This window comes from Vanessa atalanta, chromosome 6, assembly GCF_905147765.1.
Source record: "Vanessa atalanta chromosome 6, ilVanAtal1.2, whole genome shotgun sequence".
In the NCBI taxonomy this organism is placed as follows: Eukaryota; Metazoa; Arthropoda; class Insecta; order Lepidoptera; family Nymphalidae; genus Vanessa; species Vanessa atalanta.
Genome location: NC_061876.1, coordinates 12557568 through 12579780, shown reverse-complemented (window position 1 = coordinate 12579780; position 22213 = coordinate 12557568). Strand labels below are relative to the sequence as shown.

Genomic DNA, 22213 nt, shown 5'->3' with positions numbered 1-22213 from the left:
GTTTTAATAGAGTTGACAATCGCTATATAACCGTTAACCGATACAATCTTGAAATCAACAATAGTTTCTACATCGATAACTCCTATCGATATATTTTCACGGTCAACTACAGGTTGTTTCGATACAACTATATACTCTATTTTCGTTATGCCAATGCTATGCTACAGGCATAGTTATATATTCTGATATTAATTATTGTTAAAATTTGTTATTCTATCTAATATGTTTCACGGTTCATGTTTAACCTGGACGGTCATTAATCTTTTTTATCTTATAAAAGTTATACACATTTATATATACCTAACCGATATTACACGTGAATAACTGTTAATAATAATAAAAATATGTTTCAATAACAATTTAATTTAAAAAAAGGAATATCATTAAAACAAAAGAAATATCAAAACATAACTTTATTATGAAATCTTTTTTGTACGCATTTTACGAAAAGTTAAATTTATCCTTGCACCCAGTATCCTTTTACGAGTAGGCAAACTATGATACCACACTTCATTTGTAGGTGGATTCATCAATAGTACACTCCCATGCTCCAAATTGATTGTAACTGAAATATTATAATTTTTGAATCATTACAAAACATTGTTTTGTAATCACGAGACTAAGCACATAAGCATAAAGTAGCAGTAAATATTATCATAATTTCTAAACCATTGTCATGACAACATTTGACAAACAAACTTGTTACATGTGATAAGTTAATGATTACTAACGAATTAGAAAATATTTATTCTTTGCATCATTTGAGGTATCTAACAATGGAATATGCACAAATATCTGATGGACAATATACGAAAACTATTTATTCCATGGCAAGTATTTTCTTATAATTTTAACTATGAACTTTTATATATAGGTATATATGTATGAATACAGTGTAATGGTCACAAAATCTCATTTCCTAATTAACAGAATAACAATATTCACAAAATTTATTATTACATTTGTTTTATCCCATCAAATCTTTTTATATTAAATATTAATGAAAACACTTTGCAAAAATTGTAAATATTTGAAGTTTTCGGTTTGAGATTATATTAATGGTATAGAAATTTAAATATGCTTTTTAAAATATTTTCTTAAATTAGAATTTAATTTAGTATTATAAGTACTATTTTGTTGTAATAAACAAGGTTAAACGACCGTTAATCGTTATCAAAAATATAACACCACAAGACAAGGTGATTGATCCTCTTGCTATTGTGTAATAAGAGTTCCTATATAATACTTTATTTATATCTTTAATCGATTTTATCAATAGCACAATTTGACCCAACCCTGAAAAGTGCCCAACCTACGCGGAAATGTTTACACGCGAACTTTTAAACGATAAACGAATATTTTATCGGTAAGTGCCGTTGAATGATAACAGCTTATTGCACTGCGCATTCCGTTTAACGAGATTTAAGTTACATATGTAGGGTTTTCAAAGGCAGGGATTTAGGGTGGAAAATACCACGAATTCAAAAGATGATATAAAATGAAGTATGACATACTGACCGACTAAAGTAGGCTACAAAATAAAACTTTTTTGCCAATTATATGAATTTATTTTCATTCACGGCGATGAGTATTAATTTTATAACTGACATATTTATTAGGTAAATTATTATGATATTTTAGAGAATCCCTTTGCGTGTTAGTCGTTTATTTATTAAGTTTGATTACGATTTTACAAAGGACCATAAATGATACAATAAAGATTTACTGTACATATACATTGGTATATAGATAAGATATTAAATACAATTTTAACATTTTTTAGATAAAGGAATCCAGATACGAAGATGCAATCAAGACTTTGAACGATGCCATTAATTTCAATCCTAACCGGGCCGGATTATCCTTACTCGGGTATTGCTATTTTAGAACCCAATCATTCGTAGAAGCAGCGAATTGCTATGAACAACTAACCGCTATGCATCCCGATGTTCCGGAGTACAAATTTTATTTTGCTCAAGCACTCTACGAAGCTTCAATGTTCGACGAGGCATACAAAGTTACTATACAAATAACAGCACCTGGATTAGAGAAAAACGTAACGAAATTACAATCCGCTATTAAATACGGCGAAGAAGATACAATTACAGCAAAAAGTCTTGTCGATTCATATCCCCAAGACGACGTGGATAAAGATATCAACTTAGGATGTTTGTTATACAAAGAAAATCAATATGAAGAAGCGTTACAAAAGTTTTCGAGGAGCCTAAACATATTAGGCTTTAACGCCCATTTGCATTACAATGTGGCTTTATGTTACTTCAGACTGAAAGAGTATCCTCAAGCACTGAAGCACATAACCTTAGTCATTGAAAAGGGGATAAGGGATCATCCCGAACTAGCAGTAGGTATGCAGGCTGAAACGTCAGAGGTGAAATCGGTCGGTAACACGTTGACGCTTCATGAAACAGCATTGACTGAAGTATTTAATTTAAAAGCTGCTATCGAATATCAATTGAAGAATACTGAAGCAGCCAGAGAAGCGTTGTCCGATATGCCTCCTAGACACGAACATGAATTAGACGCTGTTACATTGCATAATTTGGCTCTTACATCAATCGATGTTAAGCCAAATGACGGATTCGAAAAACTCCACTTCTTACTTCAGCAAGATCCTTTCCCACCAGAAACTTTTGCTAATTTACTGCTTTTATACTGCAAGTTTGAGTACTACGATCTTGCTGCGGATATATTAGCTGAAAACGCACAATTTACGTACAAATATTTGACGCCATATTTATACGATTTCTTAGACGCTATTATAACCAGCCAAACTTCGCCCGAGGAAGCCTTTCAAAAATATGAAGACATTGCTTCAAAGCATGCAGAACAATTAAGAAAACTTACAAAAGTTGTACAAGAGAGCCGATCTCAGGGAGACAATGACCAAGTTAAAAAAGCTGTAGTTGAATATGAAGAAGCTTTAGAAAGGTACATTCCAGTAGTAATGGCTCAAGCCAAAATATATTGGGACATGGAAAATTATGGTCAAGTCGAAAAAATATTTCGAAAATCCGTCGAATTTTGTAATGAATCCGATGTATGGCGCTTAAATGTAGCGCACGTTTTATTTATGCAAGAAAACAAATACAAAGAAGCCGCTAGCTTCTATGAACCAATCGTAAAAAAACAGTACGATAACATTTTAGATGTAAGCGCAGTAGTTTTGGCGAATTTATGTGTGTCCTACATCATGACTTCTCAAAATGAAGAAGCTGAAGATATTATGCGGAAGATTGAAAAGGAGGAAGAACAGCAAATATTTGAAGATCCACATAAGAAATTTTATCATTTATGTATTGTCAATCTAGTTATAGGGACTCTCTATTGTGCTAAGGGTAATTACGAATTCGGGATTTCAAGAGTAATCAAATCCTTAGAACCTTTTAACAAACGCTTGGGCACTGATACGTGGTTTTACGCAAAGAGATGTTTTTTATCTTTCTTAGAAAATCTGGCGAAGCACTTGATCGTTGTTAAGGACAATACAATCAAGGATTGTTTGCAATTTCTCGAAGGTTCTGAAACTTACGGCCGAAGTGTCAGTACAGTTATTGAAACGCCTTTCCAAGAGGAAGACGCAAATAATAAAGCTAAACAAACAGTTACATATGAGTCTCGACTTCTACGTTACATGTTTTTCAAATTACGAAGCATTGATGATTCTGTTACGATTAATAAATATGAAGATTTAAAATAAATAAAATATGTTCTTACTCTTTGGTATCGCTTTTTTATTTGGTCCTGGCTTCCTTGCATCTCTATGTTTTAATATGAACGGTCTTTCCGCTCCAAAAGAAACAGAAGCTATTGGAAAATTTGGATCAAGATCGGGTTCATTGTCTCTATGTTCACCCATGTGATCGTTTCCATTTCTGTACCTTCAAAGAAAAAATAGTATCTTAAAATAATAACATGTGGTTAGTTTAGCTGAGATTTATTAAAACTTGAGATTATGAGACTTACTTATTTACCAAGACAAAATCATATTTAATACCCTTCAATTTGAACAAAAAGTCTCTTATACTGAGTATTGCAGGAGTCCATGGTAAGGCCGGAACTGTTATTCCAGAATACGTATAAGATATACCAGGATCACCAAAGGCCACTTGTTGGCGAGGTAACGGATAAATCTTACCAAAAACTCTGAATTTAAATAATATATAAATTATAATTCAAACATAAAGTATAGAATATATCTATATGACAAGACTATATTCCTAAAAGTATTTGCTGAAAACGAAGCTTTCATGCAATATTATGCTTGAAATATCAATATAAATCCTTATACATATATTACATTAATCTATAAAAATTTATAATTATACTTTATTTTCGCTAGATCTCCAGTATAATAACACAGAGTTTCTTCAAGTTCCTTTAATAAAGCATTAGCAATTGACCTTGGGATCGTTACGGCATATTCGAGATCAAGGCTATCATTCTTAATATTTTTCCACGATAGCGAACTTAAATCGATTTCATGAAGACTTTGGGCCATAAATTTTAATTCTAAAAAAAAAAGCAATAAGTAATGGCAGCATTTTTAAGTGTCAAATATTTTTTTGACATATACAAAAAGTATACAAACACAAAATTGTATATAGCTTGTATAATTTCAGTTAAAATACATCCAGAAACTGTATAATAATTTAAGCCATTATAAATTTAACGAAACTATACTTACCCAAAAAACGTTTTTACGGATACACAAATAGTTAAAGTCAAAATTAATCAAAGCCGCTTAATAACAACCACTCGACAGCTAGTTAATAAAAATTGCCATATAAAAGAGATTTTCATTTTCACATCTACCTTGAAAATTTAAATAAATCTAGGTTTTATTCAGATGTAGTTTTTTCTTGTATTTGAAATTAATATCAAACATGATAACGAGTAATTTTAAGCTTCAATGGAAGGGTTGCCAGACGTCCGGGTAAAGGCGGGCATAGTTAGGGCGTGGACACATGTCTACGGTGCGGCGCTGTTTGCTCTGCAACGGTACGGCACCGCCGCCGGCAAATGGCACGGCGCCGTACCGCGCCACGGCGTCGTGTACCGGCACCCTACTCAACACGTATACCAAAATTATAAATATGATATATAAAATTATAATAAATTATGGACTATCAATTTGGATGATATCAAAAAGTCTAAATCTAAATCGTCCACCATTTTATGCAAAAAATTACCGACATGGCATGACCGATACCGTGACGCGTACCGTTGCGTACCGTTGCACGGCAAACGGCGCTGCACCGTAGATATGAGTCCACGCCCTTAGGCTTTTGATTGTGTATCCGGCCAAAACAAACAGTATCCGGCTTTTATTAGGCTTTTTACATTATATTTATTTATTTTGCAAAAGGGATACATTCGATCTTTTTTTATATTTCATTAGAAGTTAACAAGAATCATGGTAATAACCATAAAAGCTTGATTTTTACATACTTTTTTTTTTATCCGATCTATTAATACTGAGACACAAAATCTTCAATAATGTAGGATGTTCACCGTCCGGCCTTTTTACCCAAATCTGGCGGCCCTATTCAGTGGATAATTTTTATTACCGTATATTAGGTTTCATAATTAAGAGACAATGTTTATTTATTTATTTTCAAAATAGCAAATATATTATTATTGGACACTATTAACACAAACTTAAGTCGCTATACATATTGTAGAATTAGGCGATCTTGATCGTTTCAAGACAATACTCTTATTATTTTGCAGAAAATTTTTAAATGCTTGCGAACCTGATAAGAACCTTTGGTTAGTGACACAAAATAAATTCGATACATCTGCCTTTTGATTATCAATAAGCGTCGTAGAACTGGAAGAAGAAAAAAAGTAGTAAAACATAGATATACAATATGTAGTACGGTAGTTTACAGACAAACAGCTCAAGCTTACTTAGACAAGTCTACGACATTTTCTGTGTCATAATATACTGAATATTGTCTTATTCTTCTGATCATTGTGCTATTGTGAAAGTCACTCTCATATTCGTAAAGTTTTTCAATAATTCCATCTTTATCTTTCACTGTCCAAATATAGTTTTGAACTTGTGCTTCGAAAGCACTTTTTAATTTTGGGGCGTTTTCTTTTGTAGGTATTGTATTTTCATTGTTAATAAATTCCATTAGTTTTAAAGAATTAATTTGATCAGAAACTCTATTTACTGGAAGATAAGCATCATCAGAAGATTTTTCGAGAAATTTTTGTATTTCAGCTTTTACGTCACCATTCAGTAAATTATTTTTAGTTTGTACTATAAATTGACTGCAATAAGCCTTGAGGTCATTATTTTTTGATTGACAAACTCGATTTACTAATTTAATAAGTTTTCTTTCAGCATCTTCTTTTTCTTGTGTTATGTTTTTTAGTGTTGATTTTAACAAAATATTTTCTCGGTAAGTCACTAAATACAATTTCTGGAAACCCACATTTATAGATCGGTTCTCCATTATTGTTTTTTGTGATAATACATTATAAACTATGTTTTCATTATTACATACTGATTTTAAATATAACAGCATTCTCATATTTTTGTTTTCTTGGATTGTGGGTATTAAAATGTCACTTAAATTTCTGTGCTCTTGGTTTAACTCTTTCAATTTATTAAGCAAAATTAAATTAAAATTAACGTCACGAACTTTGTTCACTTTAAGCCGTGAATATATATTTTTTATAATTATTATTATAGTATCCCTACTTTCTTTGACGGATTTTTTCAAACACATAAATTTAAACCGTAAATAGGCTTTAAATGTATCATAATTTAAATAGTTAAATTTTCTTTTCGTTATGGTTATAATTTCATCTTTTCTATTAATAATGAGAACCATACAGACGCCAACAAAATAGATAAAAAATTGAAGATAAATATTATTATGTAAATTATCAATAGAGATATTTATTTCATTATTCGGTTCAAACAAGTTTTCTTGTACAATACTTGTATTTTCGTAGAACGGTAGCAAAAGCTTTTGAAGGTCATTATCTGAAATTGATATATAAATAGTGTATGTAATTTTATGAAACATTACATATCCCGGTTCGTCTGGAGATCCTGAGCGCCAATTCTACTATCAAATTGTCACTTTAACGCAATCGAATAAAACGAAATGGTTGCCAAACACAACGAGTTAGTTGTGATTCGGTAGAAGTTCTATCGTAATATAAATGGGCTCGTATCATAGCCCGTATCATATAAATGGAAGTAGAAATCGCCCTCAGTAACGATTAAGTTGAGGTTTATTTTTGTGAAGAATAGTAGAAGTTGGATTGAAATAGAATTGGGAATGTACCATAAAATTGGCACCCTGAACACTTACCAAAATGTCTTTCCATACTTTTCTTCCAGTATATGTCTAGAGAACATAATGAAACCCACATGGTCACAGCCATACCAATTAGCCATTTGAATGCAATATACATTTTTTTACTAACTTAAAAAGCTTTAAATCATATACCATCAATTTATACATAATTTAAAAACATTTAGTAGCAGTTTTAAAATAATTGACAATGAATGTCATTACATCAAAATAAATGTATTAAAACAACTATTACTGTATTATTTAAACTTTTTCATCTAATCAAAAGAGTATAGGTTTGAATTGATACTAGTAGTAATTCCCAAAATATTTTATTTTACTATTTGTAACATTTCATTATCAAGCTTTACTTTTAATCATGAATTGTACAAGATTTCAATCATAAAATAGCTTCATTGCATTTTAAATTTTTATATTAAACAATAAAATGGTAACAAAACTACAATCTCATATAAGATGTATTTTTTTTGTAATTTGTATTCCACTCTCGTGTGCTTATAACCTATCCAAATGATTAATTATATAAAAACAAATATTGAGGATTTTTTTTTATTATTTTAAAAGTAATGACTTTTAACTATACAATATATTACACTCTTATAACTAAATAACCATTTAAAATTTTGTACAAATGAAATTTTTGACTAATTTTTATCAAATTGCTACACATAAAATATGGAATTACTTTGATTCTTTCGTTCGAAATAATTTTGTAATTCTAACTTGTATAGCTAAACTTAGTAGAGTTAAGTTCTTTTTATACCACTCCTTGTTATATGTCAGATGCGTCTTCCAGTTTTTGTCAAGAAAAGCTTTGTAAAATACACTCATCTCATCAGCAGTGAGATTTGCCTTTCCTTCAGGCAAGTTATTCTTTAAATATAAATCACGTTCCTGTAATAATTTCCAAATTTATAAGCTTTGCCATATATATTTTAGTAATATACTTTTATAGTTAGTTTCAATAGCAATTATGTAATAATTATAAAATCCAATCATATTTAATTATAGAATTGTTAGATGTGTTGCTAATACTGTCACATATTTTATTTCATTTTTGAGACTTATGTTAAGGTTTTCTATCAATTTTGGCACTGCATGAAAGATGTAAGAGGGATATTTTTATTCAACTAATATATATATATTACATTAAGATTTCACAGAATTTATGTTTATATAAATAGTCACATATAAATTTATTATGATGTGATACATTGTAATGTATTACGAAAATTACCTCGAAAAACCGAGAATTGTGCTGAGCCCAAAAATTGTGGTTCCATTCCTGCACTTCCATTCTTAATTTTCGATATCTTTCTTCTAAATACGTCTCATTATCAGGTTTCTTGAATATAATTTTTCTAAGATTGGACACAGGGTCTGGTGGACCTATCATATCACTAGAAATTTTAGATGGATTCGGCGATTGAATGGATTTCGCATCTGGCGTGGTGCTTGTCTGCCTTACCACAGACTTTAGCTGCAGCCTATAGGCTTTATTTACACGAGTCGACAACATGATTAGCACTTAATAATCAGACTAACACATTGTTCCTTTAAAATAATGCGTAACATGAATGTTACAAAGTATGACAAAATCTTAAGTCTGAGAGTATTTATAATAACAACACGCGACAGGTCAAAGACAATTAAAGAAACAGAAAAAGTTTAAGCCTTATTAGAATGGATTTTGATTCAAATTACAAGTCGAATGAACATAAAATTGCAAACATTTGTATGAGAGTACCAAAAAAATGTCAAATTCGATTTAGACGTCGATTTTGAATTGACAATCATAGATGTGAAATTCAGCTGTATTTTAAATACGTTTCTTTTTACACTTCTAAGTTGTAACGTTTCTAACGAAAAAGTACTTACACATGCATGATGTGGTACATAAATAATTAATAACTTGATTGTTAACCTATTCATCAATGATTTAATTATTTTTTATATTATTTTGAGATAAAAAATTTGATTATTACTATTTACCTTCGCTCTCGGTTAAGTCATATTATGTCATGTGTATCTGTCAAATTCACTTTCAGTGCCGAATTATGTAAAAGTTCTATTACATACTTTGCAAATAATTTACAATTCTTTACTGGAGAGAAATTGTGTCTAACTTAATAATATAAGCTACCATAATGACGAAAGGCAAAAATGATGTCGAAGACGATTACTCAGCGAAGTTAGACATGTGTCTAACTGATGGAATCATTAAAACTGGTAGGTTTGTTTTTTGGTTAAAAATGAGTCTAGTAATCAGGAACAGAAGCCATATAATTCATGTAACTCTTATACCAAAAGACAGATATAGCGTTAAATAATTAAAACATTCATCTATTCAATATCCTTTTTAAAAATACAAATCTATAATAGTAAGATATCTATTATTATTCTTATTTGATATAGTTATTAATAAGAAACTGTTAGAAAATATATATGCATTTACTTTGCAGGAAGTGGTGTTATGTTGGGGGCTCTATCTTCAGTTTTATTCTTGGGTCGGCGGAGATGGCCAGTTATAGCTGGGATGGGTATGGGAATAGGTCTAGCATATGCTAACTGTGAATATGAGTTAAATCCAAAAAAGAAAAATACTGCATAATGACTAAAATGTAATATCAGGTAAGATAAAAAGAATCTTGGTATAGACCATTAAAAAAAATATATATATATCATATTTTTATCCCCTTTTCAGTACTGCATCTATTAATTTACCAATCTAGTACATAAAAAGATAGCTTAAAAACCTTGAATAGCTCAGCTAGCTAATTGCATTAATAGAACACCTTTTATTGGCCTTGAGGCCGAGTCCTCCATGTCTAGACTCTATAAGCAGGCAAAGAAATCTTTTGTTATCCTAAAATTCTAGTTATTTCTGCAATATTCACTAATGTTTCAATATATTTTCACAGGTAAGAGTTTAGTTGAGAAGACTTGAGTGATGAAAATCATGTCCAGTAAGCAATTTCAACTTCGGTAGATAATTTATTTTAAAAGCATTCAATTTTGTTTTAATGTACAAATAATTATTAATTATTATAATGACTTTTATTTATACCTTTATTATTTCATAAATAAAACAATAATACAAGAACAAATTTTAATATTTTATTGTACAAATGGATACTGGAATAAAGATCAAGAATTTTGTATTTTAAAAGTAGAAAATAATATAACAGTATAATTTCATATGAATAGACAAAAAGCTCAGTTAACAACCCATATACAGACACCAAACATGGTGATAATTAACCTAAATTAAAGATAAAATACACAATAACACACACATCTGGAGTTGGGTATAAAATCCATGATTACAATGAAAAAATCCCAATGTAATTAGAATGATCCACATCCACAATTCGATATATACGACATTGGCTAGAAAAGATAGTTACAATTTTATAACAATATAATCAAATGTAAATAATTATAATTGGTTTGAAGATATTAGATACATATTTATTATACAAGCTTGTCTTTATCGTCAACATCACTAAACATCATATATAATATATTGAATAGAAACAAATAAAAATAATATATTCGAAATGCAAATTATAGAAATGAGAAATGGGAAAACTCACCTTTAGAATTTGATCAGGCATCGATTCACACAAAACATTCAAAAACTTCACAAAAAGTTTTTAGTGTGGTCCTATATTAATCATAACTAATAATAATGGTTAAGAATGGCACATGAGCTCTTTACGGTTTCAGTTCTGTTTTACACAATCTCCTTTCTAAAGTAATTTGACATACTTCATATCTCTCTCTGAGAGGATTAAAGAGATATACAATACAATTTTATTTTAAAATAAATTAGAAAAGCCCATTTAATAAAAATTGTGTTTGATGAAAATGATTAACAATTTCTAATACCAATTAAATTTAAATGAAACTGAACTCCACAAAAAGTATAAGTATCAAAATTTGTTCAAAAACAACAAGTCATAAGAGAATCTACATAAATATTCACTAATGTATTGAAAATGTTAGAAATATTTTTGAATTGTTAAATAAGTTATGAGATTGTGTACGACAGCATCAGTTAATACTACAGACTATAGATTAATGTTTTAACATTTAAAATCAAATATTTTATTTATCTTGTAATATTTTAGGAATAAAGCCTCTATGGTAGACTTATACAATTCTATATATTTTTATAAATGTAAGTAATCATACAGGATACAAAGAATATTGAGCCCAAAATATTGTTATGTTGTATTCCTAACAGAGAATAAATTCTTCAATATGTTCAGAGGCTAACAGAGAAAAGTTTTTATGTATTGGTTTTTTAATAAGATGAATATATTATTTTTAAAGATATCAACTTGTAACCAATCCAAATAATATTTCTATTAAAAAATGTGCAGCATAGTAGAACTGAAATGTGTTCCTACAAATAACATCTCAAACAAAAAAAAAAACAGGACTGACAAGCTGTTTGGTATGCAATTGTTTCGTATGCCTTAAAGATAATTGAAAGCCATACCAAAGCGTCCAATTAGGGAAAATGACAATTTACTACTAGTAAAAGTGTGGTCTGTGAGTCATTGAGGGCTTTATAATAAACTGTATATGATTAATCGAACGTTTAAAATAATCCTAATGACACTCACACATACAAATTGTAACAATTATGTATAAATATACAAGCATACAGCTGCTTCTGAAATGGCAAAGTATAGGCAACATTAAAATTGTAACTACTTAATAACTATTTAACCATAGACATAGATTGCAATACTATCTTCGACATACAATATTAAGCCAGTTAATTAAAAATGGAACAATTTATTTTAGTGAAAATACGAAATAATACAAGTGGGCAATTATTTAAAAAAAAAAAAGTTAATTATTCTGTGTGCATTAGTCATAACTTCTAAGATAAATATTGAATTATCCCGACGCAGTGTCGTGACCTTGATCATTAAAAAAAAATCGATTATTTCATTAATAATATTGATATTGATGAGGAAACGAATCGATATTTTTTTAAGGATAACGTGTCTATGACTTTGCAATCTATGCTATTTAATATAACATTTAACTAATATTTGGTAACATATTGACTAGTAGCAATAGTCCTTAAACGACAAAAAACTTCGTTTAAAAACAGAATATTAATAATTTTAAATACTATTAATAGATATTTAATTTCCCATAACATGAAGCTACGAACCGTTACATAAAGATTGAGACCGCTAAAGTTAAATAGAAAGAATTTGTATGACAACACAAAGGAGACTATGTGTTCAAAAACCGACTATCAAAAGTAAACGAAAATAGTGACGTAGGACTAACATATATCTACATTATAAATTCAGAAAAATCGCAATTCGATAGCCTCATTGTGTATATGGTACCATAGATATAGAATTAGTATACAGTGGCAATTTTCAAACGCGCACTTTAGAGAGGCTATTTTTATAGACAATGTAATAAAAAAAAATATGATCCCGATTTGATAATCTGTATATAGGTAAAATTTTAAAAGATTGAATAACATTGGGGCTGGCCTAGATTACTTAAATACACCTTATCAACAATTAAAGATACAGATTATAGAAGTAACTAACAATTAACTCCTCCATTTTGTTGTCTACAAAGATAACTTCTATAATTATTAAATATTAAGGTATTTTTAAGAACGTAACTCAGAGACCGTCCTTAGGCACTGATACAGATTTAATATTATAATAAAAATTGCAATTTCAGCATATAGAGAGAAATGTATGAAGCTAGAATTATACTATCTATGGATAAGATATTTAAATCCGTAATTGTAAAACTTTATATCGCCATAGACATTATAATAAAATAAAGAGTGACATCCTTCTTGTGTTACATCCCACGAGAAAAATGCAATAGGTAGTCGGGCCATACGTATAAAAACGTCGATTTACATTTGACCTTGAAAATGTACACGTAAAGAAATTTACTACAAAAATCTTGAGACTTAAATTTCTTATATTGCGATTCATATTGATATTCATTTTCATAACAATTAGAAGAAAGAATATTTCCACATTTAAATTCTATTCTCAAGAAAAGTATGCTTAGCTTTATATTGCATATTCTAAAAAAAATAGTTTGAGTTTTAATATTCAAATGTAAAATAATGTCTATGGCAACATAACTTATTATTGTCAAAAACGACTATAGTGCGTTTAATACTGTCGTTAGCAAGACTAGCCGTGTTCATGGTGACGAACGCCTAATTTCTACTTCTTATAAAAGTGTGAATACTTATCAAACGTGGATAGCAGTTGAATTCAACACAACATTCTTTGCTACATTACAAAAATAAAATTCATAAACGCCATTATTGACATCATAAAAAATTGTAATAATTGTATTCAATTCGTTAATGAAAATATCATAACAAATTAAATATACACATGTTACAAATATTAAATAAAATTATTTAAAACAAATCCAAATTACACACACATCAATTATTTAGACATTTAAAATTATTTTCAATAAATCTTCACATGCAATTTAAGTTTAGTTACAATAATTTTATTTAATATATTAACATCGCAAAAACCGGAGAAAATATAATAAAAAAATAAAGAATCATATTAGACAAGTAAAATAAATCATAAACAGTTTGTACCGCAGATCCAGTGATAATATTACTTTAATATATCTCTATCAGACTGTGCCTCTAACGTGATACTATCAATAACTATCAAATAGACAGGCACCGTAACCTATCCTATAAACATTCACTGTATATTCATGTTAAATATATATAAGTAGTGATTAAAAACAAATTAATTCGAGATTCACTTGCTTTTAGGGGATACCTACATGAGAAAGAGATAGTCTACTGACCAAATTAGTTTAGTCCACAGAATGTTGCCAGCATTTGAGATTGTATGTCCTTTCAACAAAGAAAATCCTCGGGCAACATTTCTATAGTCAAATTCTACAGATACATTTGATTATACCGAAAAAAAAAAAAACAATAAATAAGGCTTATTATTCAGTAACAGACATAGATAATAAAAAATATAGTGGAGTTAGTATTCATTGATCTTCATGCAGGATCAATAAAAAATGTTGCAATAATAGGAATAAAGACAAATAAACAAGACAGACTTGTGATCTTGAATATTCTATAATGTGAGTTTATGGTCTATGAATTATTGTTTATCTTTACTCCTGTTTCAATAGGATAGAGTATCGATTTTTGCTGGTTCACTCAAAAAGATTAGCTTTATATTACATCATCGAGAATATTAACATCAATATACCATGAACGCCAAAACACCAACCTACCACTTAAGTGGTCCAAAAAATCTTATTATACCTGGGCAGTATATTTCGCTTACAGATAAAAAAAGGCTGAAAAGGTACCTCCGTTTCCTTTAAACATAAACAGCCAACTCATCATTTAAACAAAAAAAAAAATAGCCCATAAGAAGGCTTCGGGATAACCAAGGAGTTTTTATGTATAAATTCACTTGGTCGTCATATCCGGCCAGTAGTTGACGTAGTATCGGTGGGTGCTCCCTTCGAACAGTCGATCCAGCCAATTTCCGAGTCCATCCAAAAGGTTCTCTAAAATTAAAATAAATATATACATATTCGTTCCAAACTATAATCAATCCGTTCACTCATCTAGGTGTACGAATACTATAAGTACTGAGTATCACTAAACAGCCTAATCTTCAAACTGCCAATCGGGAAAGTCGCTGTGCGTTAAAGTGCGTTAGATAGAACTTGAAATGGGTACCCTGCAGCAGCAGCGGCGGGTCGTAGCGGTCGTCGTCGGAGGAGTCCGGGTCGGTCGTGAAGCCGATGAAGGCGCCCGCCTCCGGGTCCGCGGCGCGCCCGCCCAGCGACACCGTCATGCGGCTCATGCGCTGGCAAAGTAGTTTCTTCGGTTAGCGTATGGGCACTTTTCAACCGTCATATTACAAGATTTAATTTAACGTAAATCGATTCTACTAAAAAAAAATGTCAGAAGCTAAGTAGCTTCTTTTTTTCGTCGATTACGTTATACACAAGCTGCTGGGCAAAAGTGCATATCACTTTTCTCTTTAGGTCTCGAATAAAAATTATTATTATATTATTGTAGAACGAAAACTAGATGACGTGGTCGAGGAAGTGACCTTTGAGACGTACTAAATGAAAGGGACATCCATCTCGGGTTGTCATGGTGGTAACAAGTTTGTAACTGTCCGTGGCACTCTTGATGAATTTCATAATATTTCGTTGATATATAGCTGAAACTTAGTTAATCAATGTTTTTCGATATTTATTTTAAACATTTTAGTGAACGGTAGATTATAATATATATATATTTTTTTAATGACAATGAGAATCTGTAAACGGATTACCCAATCTCTGAACGTGACCATTTTTTCCGTTCGCTGTAATAGTACCATTTGACCGGTCCGCGTGCTCACCTTGTGCGGCTTGGCGCACTCGGGGTGCTTGGCGTGGTAGATGCAGAAGTACTTCCGGTGCGGGTTGAGCGCCAGCACGGTGCCCACGCAGTTGCGCGCGTTGACGCGCAGCTCGCCGCCGCCCAGCGACAGCTGCAGCACGCGCCGGAACCACTCCACGTGCCGGTCCACGCACAGGTACGCGAACAGCAGCGTCTTGTTCCTGCGGCAGCATTCCTCTTTACAACCACGGTAGACAGGTCGGCAAATGGGCTACCTGTCTGCCTGTATGCCTACCACTGCACAAACTGACAATTTTTGCTCACTGCAAAAAGATCCAACTGAGTTTCTTTCCCCGATTCATCTGTGGCCGAATCGATAGTAGACTTTTCTTTACAATCAATAATTTTACTTTTTGATTACAATTCAGCATTATCCACATATGCGTATTAACATCGTAATAAGGCTACAAGATGATAAGCTGTCTTTATAAACAATGCGTTATTATCTTTAACAAATTGTACTTACTTTCGATAGGGCCATACAATCTTGTGGAATTTCGACAACAACTGCACTCGACTCTGCCCATCGACCAATACGACGATAGTTCGACAACCTGGTTTAAGCAACCTGCGAATGACATGTTTATTAAATTTAAATTATTAAAATCTCGCATCTTGTAATTTATAAAAATTAACACGACATAATTCTTGGACAAATTTGCCCAGAGCAGGGCTAAGGCCTACTCTCGTTTTTTTCACCACATAGCTCCAATGCGATAGATTTTATCCAACATACGCAATACAAGAAGAATTATCATAAGACAAAAACCACTGTATTCGGCTTGACAACATTTTTGAAGTGCATCGTTCCTTATGAATCGTTTAAGTCCCTATCAAATCCGTGACCACAGTGGTTGTGCTGTTTTATGTTTTTATTTCTATCATTAAATTTTCCGAGAACCTATGGTCAGCATGGTGAAGTTCTGCTATTGCTTTTTACCATGATCAGGATCCAAGTACGTTCAAGGATACTCCCTACTTCAACCGACCTGACGAGACCATTATACTTCTCAGCCCGTAGCTCGTGCAGTCGCATCTCCGCCTGTTGCTCATTGTTGTTTCGCTTCGTGCCGTTCTGTCGACGTCTTTCCTCCTTCTGGCGTTGGACCGATTCCTCTTCTACTCGTCTATTATAATTACAAAGTAAATATTATTAAAATTACTATATTATTGGAGGAATTTGTGTCAACCTCGGCTTGGATGAGTATAGCTGTCATTAAAAATACTCTGTTCTGGTGTGTTCTAGGGCGAGAGAGCTAGTGTAATTAAGGACTTAAGGAATTTAATATGTTATACTCTGGGTGGATTTCTGTATTAAATGAGCTTTAATAATAGATAAATGACCTTCCCGGTTCCATGCTTTTAGATTCCAAGCCCCAATAATTATGAAAGTAACAACTCCAAACGAGAACTTAGAACAGCATTTCTTTAATTAATAAATCAATATGATTAAATAATTAGCTCGAGCAAGAATTCTCTACAACAGGCGGTGGAGTCAGGTCAGCCGGCGGGGCGCACTCACATGAGGTAGGCCATGAAGTAGCCGGCGGCCAGCACGAGCGCCACGGTGGCCAGCACGGACAGCGCGGACAGCGCGTGCTGCGTGCGCAGCGCCGACAGCGCGCGCTCGGCCCACTCGCACAGCCGCCACACGGCGCGCCACAGCGGGCCCTTCACCGCCTCGTCCACCAGTTCCTGCGGACAGTTTTGTTCCATCGTGTCTCACCGCCATCGTATTTACTGGATTTTCTTTGTTACTTTCGTTTGAAAATTAGTAGAAGTCGAGTGCACGCACACATATTTGAATGCCCACAAACTCGATAAAATAACTACCAGGTGACCTCGGAGTGGGGATTGTGGATCTACCGATGGTATTTACGAGATAAATAGATGTTTAGATAAAAAATAATACGTACATACATTACAAAAAATATAATATACTGGAAAAATTAAAGCGTGTTATTAAGGAAATGTTGTAAATGAGTTTTATTTTAACTGTATCATTTACTGCACATTTCGGCCGTAAATTATAATATCGATTCTTTTGACTAGTAAATATAAAATATATTCTGAGCCTAGATTGAGTGGACTTACCTTAACGCGAGTTTCATAAGCCACTACCTCGTTGGGCTTGAGCAATCTCTTCACGAGCTGCTCCAGTGCCCTCTTCGTCTCGTTCAACCTCTCGTGGTATCTCACGGCCTCCTCCCCCCGGGCGGCTCCCTCCTCCAGCTCGTCGGGTCGGCACTGGCTGCACGTGGGCCAAGTCTCGTTGAGCCACTCGTACTGGATGCGAGTCGCCTCGCGACGCCAGATCACCACGATACGATGTTCGAGCGTTGATATGTCGATACCTGAATTAAATATGGATGTCACTAACGATTTATTTATGGCTCCGATCCGAAGACGCAGAAGCGGAATACCAGTTGAAAGGGCAAGACAGGGGGTTCGGTCAGGTTGCGGCAGATTTAAGAGCAAAGGCAGAAGAGGAGCTATTCGAGCGCTTCAGCTTAAGAAAATATGCTCCGACATCAAAGACTCCTCTGATGCGACAGTAAAGCATTTTACTAAAGCAATGAAATTCTATTTAGCCATGTTCATTTAAAATTTCAAATCATGCATGCATGCAAACAAACTATCATCTACCCAGCAGCATTCAGATTGACGGAGATAGCAATTGGTATACACAACTCGAGTCGAGCTAGGAGGCTCACCGGAGCCGTTGGCGAGCGCGTCGACGAAGTCGGGCTGCGCGTGCGCGTACACGTAGGCGTACTTGAGGCGCTCGGGCGCGCGGCGGGCCAGCGCGCGCAGCTGCGCCAGCGACTGCGCGTGCGCGCGCTCGCGCGCCACCAGCACGCAGCACAGCCGCCGCCGCGCCGCGCGCCACTCCACCGGGCACACGCTGTCCAGCACGCTCTGCGCCACGCCCGCACGTTACGTTACTTTAGCTCCCGTGCACGCCGGTCGCTCCGATGGCGTAGCGGTCGCGCGCGACTCACCTGCGACGACAGCCTCGGCAGCGTGAGCATCTGGTTGGCCTCTATCAACTGGCGCAGCGTCTGCGACGGTATCTCCGTGGTGCTGACGGTGGCGGCGGGCTCCACGCTGTCCTCCTTGAGCAGCACCATGGTGTCCATGCTGCGCTGGATCTTGTACCGGGCTGTCACTTTTTGGGTGTTCTGGGCTGATATATCCACGAAACTAAAATATTTGAAAGATGCGTGAAATTTTACCTGAGCCGTCGACGTATATATATATTATTTTTGACCAAAATGTATCAATTAAGTTTCCATTTACTTTATTATAATAGGAACTAATATGAACAGCCCAGATTATGAGACCATGGATTAAATTCGAAGTAGTAACTCACGCGAACGAAACCCGATCTCGGTAATGAAAAGCGGTGATCAAGTATCGAAGGCGAATGACTTGCCGCTCCTCGAATATCAGAGCCTTCACCTTGTTGTCTTCGAAGTCGCTCACAAACACATCCACGTTACGATCGGTCAGGTGACTGATTTGTTTGTATGGGAATTTCCAACGAATGAAATCTAAAACAACATTAATCTTTATTAAACACTGTTAATTTTATTCCTTAATTAAATAGAAACTTTTTTGTCTAGGACAAAGTTCACAGTTAGAAATCCTCATGCTGTTTAACGTCGTACTTTAATCAAATAATAATATGAAATATATATTTAAAAAAAAAACAATTAATTTTCCAATGAATGGTCCAAATGAAAGAAACCAAGAATGGTCTTATTGTATATACAATGTATTCAATATAAACATTTACAAAATAGTAGCTACTCTTCTTTATTTAATACAAAGCAGACACTTGATACATAAATAACATAATTCATTTAATTTTAAACCTTTGTCAAAGTTATCAATCCTATACTCACCCAATATCTTAGGCAAAGATGACAAGCTTTCCTTATATATGTACACTTGTTTATCAAGTATCAAAGTGAGACATGGAACTCCATGGACACCTATCCGCCTTGCCAAGTTAGCTTCATGTCCTGCATGGACAGTTGCGAGCGTCACCCCTAATGGTTGTAGTGCTTCAACAAGCCGTCTCCAAGCAGTAGCTGATCGAACACAGTCGAAGCACCAGTCAGTATAGAATAAAACTAGTGCAGGTGTGTGAACACTCTTCTCTAAGATATTGTTTTCGAAATGTCTGCAAAAAAAAGAATCATTATTGTCACTTCAAAAGACCACCATAAACATCAACTTATTTATTACAATGAATGTTATTTTGTAGAAAAACCCATACAAATAATTTTAGACTCATGCAAAGGTATTAGATAAACAAGTTTTAATCTCATTGTCTTTAATACCTTCTTTACAGTGTATGTTATTGTAGTTGTAACCTTGCTTTTATTTTAGTTTTTTTTTTCTAATTTTTATATTAATAATTTCACAGTTGACATTTAAAAAATGTGTGATTTTTGTTGCAGTGATTGTTTTAATATTATTAATAATAAACCAATAAATACATAACCAAATGACCTACTATTAAACATTGTCAAATACATACTAGAGGCTATATAGGTTATTTAAGTACCATACAATGTTTAAATAACTTTACACAACAAAACTAAGATATAATTGTAAATAATAAATATCCTAACAATTTTTTATGCATTTCTCAGATAACAAATAAATAAAATACCTCGCTGTAATAGACAACTTGTGGAACAAAGTAATGTCTTGGTCTTGGGTTCTGAAGTGTGTACCAAAGTAGTCAAATGGGTCGTTGCTGAAACAAAACATTATATGTAGCTAGGAAACTTTAAAAATGGGATTCTGAGGATTCTGATAATCTAGGCATTCAATCACAAAGATTTGATTGTTTGTTAGAACCAGTGATAATAAATATTTCAGTAAGGAGCAAAATAAACTCCCAAAATGATGGGTACAGGAATGAAGCTCATTTTAGTAGAAGAACGGTCATGTAGCGCAAGACCTTTTTAAATTTTTAATTTGTGGGTAGTATTAAAAATTTACCTGAATCTAGCATATTGGCTATAATCATGCCTTTGTTTGTACATGTGATCGTCTTCATTTGTTATGCCATACAAGTCATAAGCCTGCCGTCTCTCTGTGTCCGAAAGCAACTCATATGCTTGCTTTATCTCAACGAATCGAGACTCAGCATTTGGATCTTCATTTTTATCAGGATGCCTATAAAATATTGTAAACATAACTATAAGAAGAAAACTTTATTAGTTTATTGTTTTTGCTTTAGTGAATTAATAACATGTTGAAAAAAAATTTATAAAATTAATCTAAATATATAATGACAGTATTAAAATTTCACATGCACATCCAAAGATTAACAAATAAAGACAATGTTTTATAGTATAGAGTTATTTTATAAATTTATTTTATTTCATAAATTGTAGAAAGTACAATTATTTTAAAGAAGTTTGAAAGGCATAAATAATTCATAAAAAAAGTAATCAGTATCTTAATGATTATTACTATAAATTATCGAGAGGAATTGATGCCAATATTTAAAAAAATGTGAATAAAAGCAATATGTACCATTCTTTAGCTAATTGCCTGTACGCTTTGCGTATTTCAGGTAGACTTGCCCTTCGATGGATGCCGAGAATTTTATAAGGGTCACCGATCTTTTGTGCAGCCAGTATCGGTAGCACTATCACCATCAGCAGCACACACAGCCATCGTCCCTTCCAACTCTTGCATTCCCATAGCATATTATTGAGCGCTAGCGACAAAGCCCCGTACTCGAACCTCCGCACTATTCATAGAACTATCTTCACACTAACATGATTTATTCTATGACAAAACTCATTACTAATGAGAATTAACGGATAATTGGAAATCTCTTATCACTCATACGTCCTAAAATAGAACGAGATGGTTGAAAATTCGTGAAAATCTTGGGAAAACTGAAGACTCTTTAAAGTGACAACCACAGATTGATAAAACAATAATGATAGAATGATGATAGTACCAACTGTCATTTTTATCACAGATTATTATTGACATTGCTATTGCGATATATTTATATTTCTACCCACTTTTAAGTGCGCATAGATGTAAGTTAAAGTCGCATCTTAACAATGCGACGTGAATTCGTGTACATCGATACAAGTTGAAAACTGATAAAGTTAGTCTAACAAATGCTCCCAGTTTGATTTAATCGCTTATCGCTAAAGTAAATTCATTATTAGGAGGCATCAAATCCCTTTCCCCCTTCCCAATGCTCCCAGCATTGAACGAATAATTATTTAAAAAGTTACCCTTATCTGTCAATGTCAAATTTCAATGATCAAAACACGTTATGCGGCAAGGCTTCACGGTGTCACGAAACCCGTCGACCACATACTCTTTG

The 22213-nt window shown here is 33.0% G+C and overlaps 5 protein-coding genes across 5 annotated transcripts; 1 reads left to right on the top strand and 4 right to left on the bottom strand.

Annotated features, from left to right (window-relative positions):
• Nucleotides 1–416: 416 nt before the first annotated feature.
• Nucleotides 417–4792, bottom strand: LOC125064703 (DNA oxidative demethylase ALKBH2-like). The gene is made up of 5 exons (XM_047671885.1): nt 4706–4792; nt 4422–4530; nt 3985–4164; nt 3736–3899; nt 417–565 (listed from the first exon to the last, which is right to left on the bottom strand). The coding sequence occupies exons 2-5, from the start codon at nt 4517–4519 to the stop codon at nt 417–419; spliced, it is 591 nt and encodes a 196-aa protein (XP_047527841.1). The 5' UTR covers nt 4520–4530; nt 4706–4792.
• LOC125064627 (tetratricopeptide repeat protein 30A) lies at nt 777–3718 on the top strand. Its single transcript, XM_047671779.1, has 2 exons — nt 777–830; nt 1784–3718. The coding sequence occupies exons 1-2, from the start codon at nt 777–779 to the stop codon at nt 3716–3718; spliced, it is 1989 nt and encodes a 662-aa protein (XP_047527735.1).
• Nucleotides 4793–5674: 882 nt separating the features above from the next.
• On the bottom strand, nt 5675–6761 carry LOC125064702. The gene is made up of 2 exons (XM_047671884.1): nt 5932–6761; nt 5675–5851 (listed from the first exon to the last, which is right to left on the bottom strand). The coding sequence occupies exons 1-2, from the start codon at nt 6759–6761 to the stop codon at nt 5680–5682; spliced, it is 1002 nt and encodes a 333-aa protein (XP_047527840.1). The 3' UTR covers nt 5675–5679.
• A 1070-nt stretch (nt 6762–7831) lies between these two features.
• On the bottom strand, nt 7832–9121 carry LOC125064647 (COA8 family protein CG14806, mitochondrial). Its single transcript, XM_047671807.1, has 2 exons — nt 8596–9121; nt 7832–8252 (listed from the first exon to the last, which is right to left on the bottom strand). The coding sequence occupies exons 1-2, from the start codon at nt 8875–8877 to the stop codon at nt 8040–8042; spliced, it is 495 nt and encodes a 164-aa protein (XP_047527763.1). The 5' UTR covers nt 8878–9121; the 3' UTR covers nt 7832–8039.
• Nucleotides 9122–13827: 4706 nt separating this feature from the next.
• LOC125064806 (dnaJ homolog subfamily C member 16) lies at nt 13828–21778 on the bottom strand. The gene is made up of 14 exons (XM_047672040.1): nt 21397–21778; nt 20857–21033; nt 20522–20608; nt 19746–20026; nt 19211–19391; nt 18840–19041; nt 18552–18756; nt 17932–18191; nt 17360–17532; nt 16827–16964; nt 16304–16405; nt 15797–15998; nt 15121–15250; nt 13828–14945 (listed from the first exon to the last, which is right to left on the bottom strand). The coding sequence occupies exons 1-14, from the start codon at nt 21570–21572 to the stop codon at nt 14845–14847; spliced, it is 2415 nt and encodes an 804-aa protein (XP_047527996.1). The 5' UTR covers nt 21573–21778; the 3' UTR covers nt 13828–14844.
• Nucleotides 21779–22213: the final 435 nt, after the last annotated feature.

Excerpts from the sequence above, each read along its gene's own strand:
- LOC125064703 (XM_047671885.1), bottom strand. The coding sequence starts at position 4,519 with ATGGCCCAAAGTCTTCATGAAATCGATTTAAGTTCGCTATCGTGGAAA. Across the intron at positions 3,900-3,984 it reads GATTTTGTCTTGGTAAATAA|GTACAGAAATGGAAACGATC; the intron begins GTAAGTCTCATA and ends TTTTCTTTGAAG. Across the intron at positions 566-3,735 it reads TAAAAAAGCGATACCAAAGA|TTACAATCAATTTGGAGCAT; the intron begins GTAAGAACATAT and ends ATAATATTTCAG.
- LOC125064702 (XM_047671884.1), bottom strand. The coding sequence starts at position 6,761 with ATGTGTTTGAAAAAATCCGTCAAAGAAAGTAGGGATACTATAATAATA. Across the intron at positions 5,852-5,931 it reads AATGTCGTAGACTTGTCTAA|TTCTACGACGCTTATTGATA; the intron begins GTAAGCTTGAGC and ends TTCTTCTTCCAG.
- LOC125064627 (XM_047671779.1), top strand. The coding sequence starts at position 777 with ATGGAATATGCACAAATATCTGATGGACAATATACGAAAACTATTTAT. Across the intron at positions 831-1,783 it reads CGAAAACTATTTATTCCATG|ATAAAGGAATCCAGATACGA; the intron begins GCAAGTATTTTC and ends AACATTTTTTAG.
- LOC125064647 (XM_047671807.1), bottom strand. The coding sequence starts at position 8,877 with ATGTTGTCGACTCGTGTAAATAAAGCCTATAGGCTGCAGCTAAAGTCT. Across the intron at positions 8,253-8,595 it reads ACAATTCTCGGTTTTTCGAG|GAACGTGATTTATATTTAAA; the intron begins GTAATTTTCGTA and ends AAATTATTACAG.
- LOC125064806 (XM_047672040.1), bottom strand. The coding sequence starts at position 21,572 with ATGCTATGGGAATGCAAGAGTTGGAAGGGACGATGGCTGTGTGTGCTG. Across the intron at positions 16,406-16,826 it reads AAGTATAATGGTCTCGTCAG|GTTGCTTAAACCAGGTTGTC; the intron begins GTCGGTTGAAGT and ends TGTCATTCGCAG. Across the intron at positions 15,251-15,796 it reads AGTGCGCCAAGCCGCACAAG|CGCATGAGCCGCATGACGGT; the intron begins GTGAGCACGCGG and ends CTACTTTGCCAG.